At 39.0% G+C, this 12,585-nt stretch overlaps 2 protein-coding genes across 2 annotated transcripts in view; one reads left to right on the top strand and one right to left on the bottom strand.

The window, feature by feature from the left end:
* The window catches only part of LOC125234967, a 35,278-nt gene extending 32,116 nt beyond the window's left edge, over positions 1–3,162 (top strand). Inside the window, exons 4-6 of the mRNA XM_048141389.1 lie at positions 299–460; positions 1,493–1,640; positions 1,856–3,162. Of these exons, the coding sequence (XP_047997346.1) occupies positions 299–460; positions 1,493–1,640; positions 1,856–3,162 (1,617 nt within the window). The remainder of the gene's footprint in view (positions 1–298; positions 461–1,492; positions 1,641–1,855) is intronic.
* A 20-nt stretch (positions 3,163–3,182) lies between these two features.
* On the bottom strand, positions 3,183–11,718 carry LOC125234835 (glucose dehydrogenase [FAD, quinone]-like). The gene is made up of 4 exons (XM_048141249.1): positions 11,300–11,718; positions 10,181–10,334; positions 6,074–6,189; positions 3,183–4,608 (listed from the first exon to the last, which is right to left on the bottom strand). Exons 1-4 carry the CDS (start codon positions 11,473–11,475, stop codon positions 3,183–3,185), a joined length of 1,872 nt encoding a protein of 623 aa, XP_047997206.1. The 5' UTR covers positions 11,476–11,718.
* Between the last annotated feature and the right edge of the window lie 867 nt (positions 11,719–12,585).

Genomic DNA, 12,585 nt, shown 5'->3' with positions numbered 1-12,585 from the left:
ATATATTATAGAAATGGTATGATATAGATCATTGATCGTTTAACAAACACTCGATCATGTGACGCACTTCAGCTTATTGCAATTTGATATCCTTTCAAGTCAATTGCCTTTGCTTTGACGATAATGTCAACATCAATTTACTAACAAATTGTACCTAAAGCTATTATATATTGGCGTATAGGTAGCATATGGATACATATGTACTAGCTATTGATCTATTTTAACTTTATTGTATCACAAAGCAAATATACATAGTAACTAAATAGAAAAGTAGTTACAAACAGTATTTTCCTTAAAGGTTCTACTTCTCGAAGCGGGTGATGAAGAAAACATAGACTATGACATCCCAGGTGTCCCAACTACGGCCTACCGTCCCATCCTCTGGAACTACCGGACTGAACGGAACAATTTTTCCTGTCTGTCCCGACCGGGGGGCAGCTGTGAAGTTCGGACGGGGAAGGTAAATAAAACATAGACTATGACATCCCAGGTGTCCCAACTAGGCACTACCGTCCCATCCTGTAGAACTACCGGACTGAACGGTACAACTTCTCCTGTCTGTCCCGACCGGGGGGCAGCTGTGAAGTTAGGACGGGGAAGGTTGGTATAAAACATAGACTATGACCTCTCAGGTGTACCCAGGACTACCGTTCCATCCTGTGTAACTTCCGGACTGAACGGAACAACTCCTCCTGGCTATCCCCACCTGGAGGTTGCTGCGAAGTTAGGACGGGGAAGGTTAGTAGATACACTAACTAAAAGAAAAAATAGACTATGAGATATCTCATGTGTCCCAACCTAGGACTACCGTCCTATCCCTTGCATGCGAGGTCTTTAAAACAAGCACTGGCCTGGGGTAGGTAAACAATGAATAGACAAAAATATCATTTCAAACTCACATTATTTATTATTATTGTCAATAGTCCGACACTCACGAAAATAAATCCTTTGAACGTGTTATAAAATATTTCGTTAATAATTTTATAAAGCGCGATATCAGTAGTTAAATCAATGCTCAGGGAAACAGCACACAATTACAATAATTAAGTAAATTATATACCGTACTTGGAAGATTTAAAATTCTTATCATTACGAAATATGGCAGGCATTTTCCTTGTAATTTCATTGCGAATAATTGTAATCGATGGATATTAATTGCATGTGAAAAATACACAAATAAGTACCTATAACGGGTTAGCACTAATTGTCTAGCACGTTATCTATTTGCGGATTTTGGCAAATAATCATAACGTTCTTAAGTAAAAGTTGCACTGTCGCTTACTTTGCGGACTAAATTAGATCGTTTCTTATTACAAAATTTATCCTGTTTAGAGCAATAGCTTCTGCTTCAATGCGTAACTATTTATCCTTATACTGGCCGTAATTTCAATTGCAATCAGTTTGTTTGTAACCATTCATTTGCGGTCAATGAACGCATCATAAACCACTTATGATTAGTGATTTTTATTAACCTACCTATTATTTTTATAAGGTCCTGGGCGGGTCATCTGTCACCAACGACATGAAATACACCAGAGGTCACAAAGTGGACTACGATGCTTGGCATAAGGATACTATTGGGGCTGTGGACTGGAAATTCGGGAATCTGATGGAGTATTTTAAGGCTTCAGAAGATAATGGTAAGCTTGATCTTACAATAGGTGTAACTGAATGGATGGTACAAGAAAAGAATATAATAAACCATACCGTCGAACTTTATTTTCAATTTAAGGAAAATAATAAAATAAATCCGACTCACGACGACTAATCTTCAGGGAAAATTATATTATTGTACTATATGACAAAGACAGTAGAGTTAAAGCAAAACTCCGCTCATTACTTGTTAAAATTCCAGGTGATTACGACGTATTGATGAACTCTTTCTACCACTCCCGCGGAGGGGAGATGCGTCTGCAGAGGTTCAAGTACGTCGACAAATACATCGAGACCTTCGCCACGGCCTTCGCCGAGATGGGCCTCCGGACCATGGACATAAACACCAACGCTGCTGAAGCCATCGCTCTCAACCAGTTCGCCGTCTCTAACAACACTAGGCTCAGCACCAACACAGCTTTCCTCAAAACTGTCAGACATAGGAAAAATCTCATAGTCATGACTGGTGCCACAGCCACAAAAATAGTTGTTGATAAACAAGAGAAAACTATAGAGGGAGTTTATTATGAAGTGGAAAAGGGAAAAGAAAGACCCGCGTACGCTAAGAGAGAAATCATTTTAACTGCTGGGGCAATAAATAATGTAAAACTACTACATCTATCTGGAATAGGACCTAAAGCTGAAATGAAGAGGCTTAATGTCAGTTTAATTGTGAACTTGCCTGTTGGCTTGAATTATAGAGACCAAGTCACAACTGGAGGACTAGCTTTTGCTTTAAGTGATGTCGCACCAGTCAGTGATAATGATATTATTAATGATTTTAAGAAATGGTTCACTAGTAGGAGCGGTACCTTAGCGTCCAGAGGAATAAATCAGCTATCCGCATTCATACAGTTATATGAAAATGAAAATGCGCCAGATGTAGAGTTAAGTTTAGAAGGAAACTTCATAAGGAGTGATAAATTTCTGTTAAATAATGTCACTGTACACGCAGCGGAAGAAACTCAACTACCGTTGGCTTATTACAATCTAGTTAATATTTATCCAATTTTACTTAAACCAAAGAGTAAAGGAAAGGTAACGCTTAATAAAAGGAATCCAAAATACGGTCGGCCTATAATACAAGCTAACTTATTAAAGGAGACTGAAGATTTAGATACATTAATAGATAGTGTAGATATAGCTTTACAGATCCTTGACACAAAAGAGATGAAAAAGAATGAGGTTAAATTTGCACCATTAGATTTGTTTCCGTGTGATCGATTAAAGAATAGAGAACAATGGAATTGTATCGCGAGACATTATACCAAGGCTGTAGGTAACCCCATTGGAACTTGCATGATGGGTGAAAATAGCACAAATTCTGTAGTCGATTTTCAGTTAAGAGTACACGGCATTGAAGGCCTTAGGATTGTAGATGCCTCTGTGATGCCGACGCACGTTCGTGGTAGCTTATTTGCACCAACAATGATGATTGCAGAAAAGGCGTCGAAGATGCTGCTCAAAGACTGGAAAGAAAACAAGGGGCAGTCATTTAACAAGCGATAGGCTAAAATAAAACAATGAAATCAATACCAATCTGTTTTTATTAAATCACTAGCTTTTTCAGCTATCATAATAACCGGAGCTGCAGTAGAACCTCTAGTTATTTTTGGAATAACAGATGCGTCGACCACTCTCAAGTTCTTTACTCCATATACTTTTAATTTTTGATCTACTACTGCTGTTGGATCGGCGCTTGTGCCCATTTTACACGTGCCTACATAGTTATGCGCAGGGCTTGAGAAATATCGAATGATACATAACCAAAATTCATCAGACACCTTCTCATAGTCTTGGCATTCGTTGTTCAGTATGGGCCGCGGGTCAAACTCCAGCTGTGCCGTTCTGAATACTTCTGTATCAAAAAGCTTCACAACCTCTTGTATTCCGTACAGCAATTTCCTCTCGTCTGCTGGAACTTTTAGAAAGTTCGGGTATATCAGAGGATTACCATATAATGGATCGCTAGAATTTAGAATTACTTGACCGCGGCTTTTAGGCGTTAAAAGAGAAACGCACATATCTATGTGACTATAGTACATATTGGAGTTGTGTCCCTTGAATCTTATTTCGATATCAGCTGTATTAAGTATGTCTGATACATTGGTCTCTAAAAATGCCACCACTTGAAAATTTGCCGACAAAGGACCATTGCTTTTCATGTAATACTGTGATATGTCCTTTAATTTTTCTGGAAACTTTTTATTCGTCGATGTCTTCCCCAACTTTATAACAGGTAAACATACCGCTACGTGATCATGAAAATTAGAACCTACAGCTAAATCATTAACAACATTTATACCTAAAAACTCTAAGTATTCCTTAGGACCTATGCCAGAAGCCATTAACAATTTTGGTGAATTGATAGCACCGGCGCTTAAAATAACTTCTTTATTGACTTTAACTCTTATTTTTGTACCATTTGTAACATAATCGACTCCCGTAGCTTTAATTTCGTCTCCATCAAGAAACTTTATTTTGGTTACAAGCGCTTCTGTGCCTATATCTAAGTTACTTCTCTGATTTCTGATAGCTTCAATAAAAGCGGTGTACGAGCTGACTCTTTCCCCGAAATAAGACATGGTTTGTATTCTCATGAAGCCTAACTGGTCTCTTGAATTGATATCTGTGTAATTGTACCCTAGTTCATTGAGTGCGCTTAATAGGACATCGACGTTGTAATCGGCGTACGGGTATCTGCCGACATCTAGAGGTCCTTGGGTCGAGTGGAAGAGTTTGTTCTTGGAGATGTCTTTGTCGTAGTTGCCCTCGGAGTACCTGTAGTAGGGGAGGACGTGGGAGAAGTCCCAGCCGTGGTTGCCGATAACGGCCCACTCGTCGTAGTCGGCGGCGCTGCCGCGCATGTAGGCCATGTCGTTGATGGAGCTGGTGCCACCCAGCACGCGGCCCTGGACCACCTCGCAGCCTTTGCCGCCGCGGTTACGGCAGAATCTGAGGAAGAGAGCAAACATTATAAAAGAAGTATATTATAAGATTAGGTTAACAACGAGCAAGCGTGGTAGAATAGAGAGTTAGAGACCTATGCTTAGCAGTGGGCGACAGACAGCTGACATGGCAATGATGATAATGAAAAGAGGAATGCCGATTCTAATAGAATTGATTCAGACGACGATTTATTTCGCTTGAATATGCAAGACATAACTACGAGTATTAGAACATATTTTGCAGTAAAATTCTTACGTGGATATATCTTAGTATAAGCTAAATATTGAGCTTCGCATATGTTCTCATATGACGGCATGAAACTTTAGCGTGGTCTGAGTAGATATAGTTACATGTATCTTGCAATAATTTTCTGAATTTTTTTCAAAATTTCAATATAATATGGAGTGACACCCCTTGAGTTGCAAGCCTGTTTCCCACCGACGAGGTATTAAAAAAAAGATTTCTAATATTTCTGAAAGTTCACTTATAAATTATAAGCAGTTAGCACGTACTAGTCACTTTAATAGTTTATGCTGAACTAAAAAGTTAACTGCTTGCGTGAGTGATAGATGTTATAAAGTGGACGAGATATTACGCCGAGATACGAGTAGAAATTAAATGACCATTAACAGGTGGATTAGATATTATGGACGCCCACTACACGATATGTTACAACTAGTATTAAGTGTGCTGTTTTAAAAAGGTTGGCTTTTCAGAATATTTTGTGTCATAATGACAATACTCGGATTCTTATGTACTTAAAAGTTTTTTTCCGTTATGAATGTAAGTAAACATACCTTTAAACAACAAGCGGCCGGGTTCGAAGTTTAAAATTTAACAAACATTAGCTGTAGATACGATAAGTATTCAGATAGAATATGAAGCAACTTTTTGATGTAATAGGTAAGTACGTGAATAGGTATGACTGGTGGGTCGTCAACTTTGTAAATACACAAAAAAAATTAGTTAAATGTGTTAAAACGCCGTACAAGTCTAAAATCAGCAGAACATTTAAGTTTGCCTCTTTAAAGTTTTCAGTGGCCCTTCTCTTAAAGCCTGCACTTTTTAACCCCCTGACGCAAAAACGAAGGGGTGTTATAAGTTTGACGTGTCTGTCTGTCTGTCTGTCTGTCCGTCTGTCTGTCTGTCTGTCGGTTTGTCTGTCTGTGTGAGTGTCTGTCTGTGGCATCGTAGCTCCCGAACGGATGAACCGATTTAGATTTAGTTTTTTTTGTCTGGAAGCTGAGTTAGTCGGGAGTGTTCTTAGCCATGTTTCATGAAAATCGGTCCACTATGTCGCGGTCGGGGGTTTTTTCAAAATTTTAATTTTGTGGTTAGGTTATTAAATACCCTTATTCATAAAAAAAGTGTTTTGCCCCTTTCTGTCAGGGTAACTTATGTATTTGCGAGAAAGGGACAAAACACTTTTTAACTAATCAATTCAGTAACTTTTTTATGAATAGGGACTTACCCTTTCTTAGGCCTCATGCTGTAATTCCAGTCCAAGCTAGAGCCGCGGAACTCGCTAGTCAAGCCGGGAATCAGCGCCATCTTGGGTTCTTCGGGGCCTGCTTCAAGAAGCAACACCTAGGAAATAAATAGAATTCAGGCACTTTTGTTTATTCATTGATTTTGTTTATTCAATGAGGAACAAAAGAGCTTAGGTTCCTATATTTAGGCTACTAATTGTAGTTTGTGGTTTTTGAATCATAGAGGGTTCCTACTAGTGTCTATCATACTAAATGTTTTCTATAATCATTGCCGCCATTTTGCAGTACCCAACGTGCCTGATTCCTGGCCTAAGAGTAAAACAATATTCCTTATTGCGTTTCACTAGTAAATGAGAAATGATAAAAAAAAACTACATTTGAACCATCTGAAGGGTACATTTAAGTTAACTTAGATTATTTTGATTTATGAGCCATAAAAAGAATAACTGAATATAATATCGTATGTGTAGTAAACAAATAAATTATACTAAAAGACGAACTAATGCTCACATGCATTGCCACTTAACATAGCATCGTTAAGTGCTGATAATCTGAAGCACTCTCAAGTAGGTTGCCTCGACTGATTATCGACTGTTGGAAGGGCGCAGGATATATAATGTAAAAAATAAATGTTTACAACTTGGTAGTAATTGAAAATGAAAATGACATATTTATTTTTCAAGCAGGCATATTACAATGCGCATATGAACGTCAAATAAAGCTACAAATAAAGCTACGCCTCAGCCTCAAGCACATGCTTAAAACTAGTTTTTTTTTTACTTGAAAGGTAATTTACAAAATAATATATCCGATACAGCTAAAAAAGCGCTGATATCTCAAGTAAAACAGGCTAAGTACTAAAAAACAAATGCCACACGGCGATCGAAAAGTTGCAAAAAACTTACCATTTGGACTAATAAATTAAGTCATTTTAGCAATTACCTTCTATTGGGTTCGTTCTCAAAAAAGTGGCACCGTCAGGGTAAAGTGAATGAAAAAAAATGAAAATGGTTTTTTGTACCTTTTTGGATTTAAATATGTTTTTGAGTGCATCAATGATACGGAATTTGCAGGAGGGAACGAAATAGTCGTAAAAACGTAGAACTTATAGCGAGTTGAAATTTTAGACATACAGGAGAAAGTGAATAGACAGGGTAGCAGGGAAAACGTGGCAGGATAAAGAGAGTTTGAATAAAAAAACAAGTTTACCACTAATAATTCAACGTATATCGACTATTATGATTTCGTTAGGATTCATTTTTTTTTCTTTAAGTAGAAACAAAAGCAAAAAAAATATTTATTTAAACAATATCCATTATTTTTTATTCAAAACAGTTGAAGTACAGTGATATTTGATTATTATTTTCAGTCACGATGCCTGCAGTGTTTGACTGGTAGAGAATGCCTTAAGGCATTATGTACACCATTTTGTACTTTTTTATGTGCAATAAACAGTCTTGTAAAACAACAAAGCACATATCATGATTCACAATGTGAGTTGTACTTGTGCATGTAATGCCTGCAATGGCTGCCCCAGTGGAAGAGTTGGTTCGTCTCCTTGATGTCTCCTTGGTAAAAGATGTCGAGATAATGAGGTCAGTATTTAAAATGAGGGCCACTCTAGGGCCGGACGGTGTGCCTTGGCTCTTTAAACATCTTGGAAGTAGATTACGTGGCCACATTGACGACTGCCTCCGAGAGGGTATAAATTCTCGTTGGAAGGTGGGCAGACTGTGCCTTTCGAAAAAAGGGTAGTCCAGCTGACTGTCCCTTAGGATACCGTCCCATTGCCCTCCTAGATGAAACTGGCACGATGTTGAGCGCATCATCGTAAGTCTCATCTACTGCTGTGCACGCATTTTGAAAGACACGTGCCCAAACATCAGAGATCGGGTTCTGGGAGGAGCGATAGACGCAATTGATGCGCTGCATAAATACAGCGGTCTGGTAGCAGAGAAAAGGCAGGGAGCTATCGCAGTATCTCTTGACATTGCCAATTACTTCGGCTTTCTTCCTTATGTGGTAATAAAATAGGCGCATTGCTTCCACGATGCGCCTTTCTATTTGAAGATCATCATTCACCATAGGGCATTACCTTGCAGATAGAGTACTGCCTAGAAAGACGAATGGAGTGTGGTGTTCCTACCGGCTGCGCCATATAAACGTATAGGGACAGGTCAATGAGACTACGTGCTCAAATCAAGACTGACTTCCTTATTCTTCTTCTTACCCACATGCATATTCATAATAATAATCATAACCTACCCACAGTTTTCCACAGGGGTCGGTACTGGGCGCCTGCTCTGGAGCATTGGCTTTGACTTGGCTATCAGAGTAGTCCAACTTCTCCGCATGATCACCATTTGTTATGCCGATGACACAATAGTAGCCGTGAGGGGAAGAAAGTACCAGGATAATAAGGAGAGCCACAGTGGCAACTGAGCTCACAGTTAGGCGCATTAATTTGTTTGGGCTTGCGGTGTTACTTGCCACGACCGATGACGTGGTTTTCGAAGGAAAGGTTGGCTTCTGCCCGAAAAAAGTGATTGCTGCCGACCTTGCCAAAATGATAATCGTTGACGCTATACGCCGATCGAAATGCCATCTGGTTCTGTAATGCCTATATGCAAGAGCGATAGGGATGTTGCCTTGCCTATTGGCGGTGAGGCGGTCCCTCTTACGCCCCAAATTAAGTACTTGGCCTTAAATTCAAACCAAAATTGGTACTCCGAGGAACATTTTATCAAAATGGTTCCTAGCCTCGTCGGGACTGCTTCGGCGCTGAGCAGACTATTGCCCAATATCAAAGGACCCAATGCCCCATATCGGCGCTTATATGCGAACGTCATCCGCAGCGTGTATACAAAATTTCAGCTCAGTCGGTTGAATATTTCTGCTTCAAATTGGGTTGCAAGATTTGACCTCAACATACAATACATACATACAAACATACATACATTGCAAGTTAGTAAAAACCATGTCAAAATAGCTTTTTTTTACTTGTGTTTCTTTATCCTGTCAACAGTCACTTTACCCTGCAGAGTGATGGCAGGATAAAGTTACACAGGGTGTAGTGAAAATCCGATTAACTAGATATTATCTCCGAAACTGTTGATAATACAACTGTCATAATTTTAATAGACATAGTTATACTTCAATACAACATTAAAATGTTATTGGTAAAAAAACTGCCGTATTTATATTTTAAAATAATCATGCCAGAATAAAGTGGACATACCTGTTACAAACTCCGGACGTCACACTTTGAAAACTTCTAACCACAAGACCGCAGCACCTCACACACAAACCTTTACACCGGCGGCTAGAACCATACTGGCTACGTGTTTTACGTATATTAGGGCCTCAATAAGACTTTCTGTGAGTGAGTGAGGTGCAATACCGCGGACGCACAGGATATGGAGAAAATATCGCTGGACAAACTTTGAAGGTGAAAATTAGTGTTCAAAAGTAATCGAAACATCCCGTGCAACGTATATTTAAGAATATAGTAGTCTATTCTGTACAAAAAACGATATTTTATTATCATAAAACTGCAATTTAATAATCTATAGAGCGAAAACTTGAGCAGTGTCGCGTTGTGACAAGGCAGGGTACAGTAGAAAACGGTCTTCTTTATTTTTTTTTACAAAAGTATTATATTTATAGAAAAAATATGTGTTGGCCTCGATGTGTCACGTTAATGCCTACTTATGAAAATTTTAATTATATGTGAAAATTATATATTTCGCATACTTTCTATTCAAAAACGTGATGGCAGGGTACGATGCCACTATTTTGAGAATTACCCATTGATTGTTCTCCGAGAGCCTGCCCAAACTGCTATCGAAATCTTGTTAAAAACCTGTCATTTGGCCACTGGTCTCCAGCTGGTTTTAGTGTCACGCGGACCATCCACGCGGAGCGATCCGCACGACCAATTTGTATGAAGTTGAGACCCGTTCGCGGCACTCTAAAATTCCCTGAACTTAATACCTACATATTAATCCGATGCGGATCGCTTCGCGTAACACTAAAACCAGCCTTTAAAAGTAGGCATTTCGTGTGACTTATTTATTTTTTCAATTTACCTTCCATTGCTTGTTTTCGGAAAGTCTGCTGGCCACCACGCAGCCTGCCGTCCCGCCGCCGACGACCACGAAGTCGTATTCAATGTCGTATGGCTCCTGGTACTTGGAGTGGGGGTACTTCTCCTGGCCTTTGGCTTGACGGGTTAGGTTGGCTCTGGAATCATGTGTCAAGACTATAAATCACAGAAAACCCTAGATATAAATAATGATGATAACGTCCCATACCGACGGTATGGGCATGGGACTTTTTTTACGGAGCAGCTGTCCCGGAAAAACGTTAAAAGTGTTAACATAGACAATTTTTACTTCACATGTAAGGCCGGCAACAGACAGTCTTAAATTTCATAATCTTAAAAAATCATATCTTAAAAAATAAGACTGTTTGTGGACAGTTGCGAAATTGTATGGAAATCCGTGCACTCGATTTGATTTCATAAGATTATGATTTTTTAAGATTATGAAATTTACGACTGTCTGTTGCCGGCCTAAGGCAATATAAGTACAATCGGGGCAAGTACAAAGAAATGTTTGTTATGCAAAAGATAGTTTTGAACGACTGCCAAGTTTTACGGACGATACTTAAATCATAGCAGACTTGTTTTCAGAGTTGCACGTAAACAGTTGAAATTTATACTAACCGTGAAAAGAATACTTATTTATCCCAAAGTTTCAGAATCGTTTTTGGCTTTAAAAATACCTAGGTACAGTGTACAGTGAATTTAAATTAATCATCTGTAAATGTAGTCTACCTATCCCAATAATGTTTGAGTTGTTTTCTTAGGCAGATCCTCCTCCAAGCTGTTCTCTCATTCACCAAAATTATACAATCACGCCTGTTTCTTAGAGGAGTGGGCAGAGATCACGAACTTATATTTGCTACAATCCTGACAAACCATTCGCTTCACGCACTTTCATATCGTTCCTCATACATGCTCATCGGTTTCGACCTGAGGCCCATTTCACAAAGCTACGAGTTACAATTGGTTGTCAATGTCTAATATGACAAGTTGGAAAGAGACTTCAGCTTGTAACTTGTAACTTTCAGCTTTGAGAAATGGGCCCCTGGCCTTTTTGCAATTTTATCACGATTTGGTCGAGAAAAGTACACAGGATACTTACCTGTTCTTCCCAAAGTAATCCGGTTTCGGTCCGATGGTCCCATACAGGGTATGCACCAGAGAAATGAGCAGTATGGCCGTCGGAGCACACTCTATCCTGCCATCGCAGACCCTGCACAGATCATCCGTGACGTTCGAGCTCATTGCACCATTTCCTCGCTTTTTCCACTTCTGCATCTGACTGGGCCTGATTCTCAGATCGTCTTTTGTTAAACACGATATATATTGATTGTCAATGCCATTTTTCTGACTGGTGTGGTGTGTCTTTTCGTGGCCGGTTCGGACGTCAATGGTAGCACTGAAGTCCCTTCGTTTTCTTTAACAACAATTAATTCGAAGTTGCACAAATGTAACTATGTCTTTTCTTAGATTTTGTGAAGTTTTTCATTAGTCAGTGAATATCCAGGATTTGACACTTACTGAAAACAAATTCTATGCACTTTTGATCGCCTTTTGGCCGAATTTAAATTTAACTTTAACTCACACATTTAATGATTTTTTGTTCTAGAAATTACACTTCACAGCCATAATTTAGAACTAACACACATGAAATCCCTTTTTGCTAACAAGTGTTGAAAAAAAATCTATAACCAAAATCTCTTGCGTCCGTTTCGTACATGTTTTTTCCCGAATATGTCTCCGCCGGCCGACGACGGTATGCCTACAATGTAAACATCATTGTCTGCCTGTTTACAAGTTCCAATGTATATCAATAACATAAACTATGTGTAATGTTTGGTCGATCTTTGTCAACATAGCTAAAACTACTTAGGAATACGTCATTTTGTCCCGTTCCTGCTATACGGACCCATCTCAAAGATTTAGATTTTTGAGATTTTTTGCAAATTCGGGTTCAGAATCATTCAAATTACCTCCGACCTTAATTAGGAAAAAATAAAAAGTCTCCTTTAAAACTTAATAAATAAATGTAGATTTATCAGTACAGTTTGTGGTCGGAAATGTCAACGTTTATTTTTCCAATGTTTAGTGGTTACAGAATGGTAGCTAGCTTCTGAAGCGTCATTTGATACCTATCTACAAGGAGTAGTTTGAATACAGTCCTACCATTAAGCCATATCAAATAAAAATATTAAAAACCGGCCAAGAGCGTGTCGGGCCACGCTCAGTGTAGGGTTCCGTAGTTTTCTGTATTTTTCTCAAACGGTTACTGAGATTATCCGCGGACGGACGGACGGACGGACGGACAGACAGACATGGCGAAACTATAAGGGTTCCTAGTTGACTACGGAACCCTAAAAACCGACACAGTAGACATCGGTCATGATA

Source organism: Leguminivora glycinivorella, chromosome 16 (genome assembly GCF_023078275.1).
Source record: "Leguminivora glycinivorella isolate SPB_JAAS2020 chromosome 16, LegGlyc_1.1, whole genome shotgun sequence".
Classification (NCBI taxonomy): domain Eukaryota; kingdom Metazoa; phylum Arthropoda; class Insecta; order Lepidoptera; family Tortricidae; genus Leguminivora; species Leguminivora glycinivorella.
Note: the sequence above shows the minus strand (reverse complement) of the source record. Positions and strands in the feature narration are given on the sequence as shown.

Excerpts from the sequence above, each read along its gene's own strand:
- LOC125234835 (XM_048141249.1), bottom strand. The coding sequence starts at position 11,475 with ATGCAGAAGTGGAAAAAGCGAGGAAATGGTGCAATGAGCTCGAACGTC. Across the intron at positions 10,335-11,299 it reads GATTACTTTGGGAAGAACAG|AGCCAACCTAACCCGTCAAG; the intron begins GTAAGTATCCTG and ends ACATGATTCCAG. Across the intron at positions 4,609-6,073 it reads AGCATGAGGCCTAAGAAAGG|ATTCTGCCGTAACCGCGGCG; the intron begins GTAAGTCCCTAT and ends TCTCTTCCTCAG.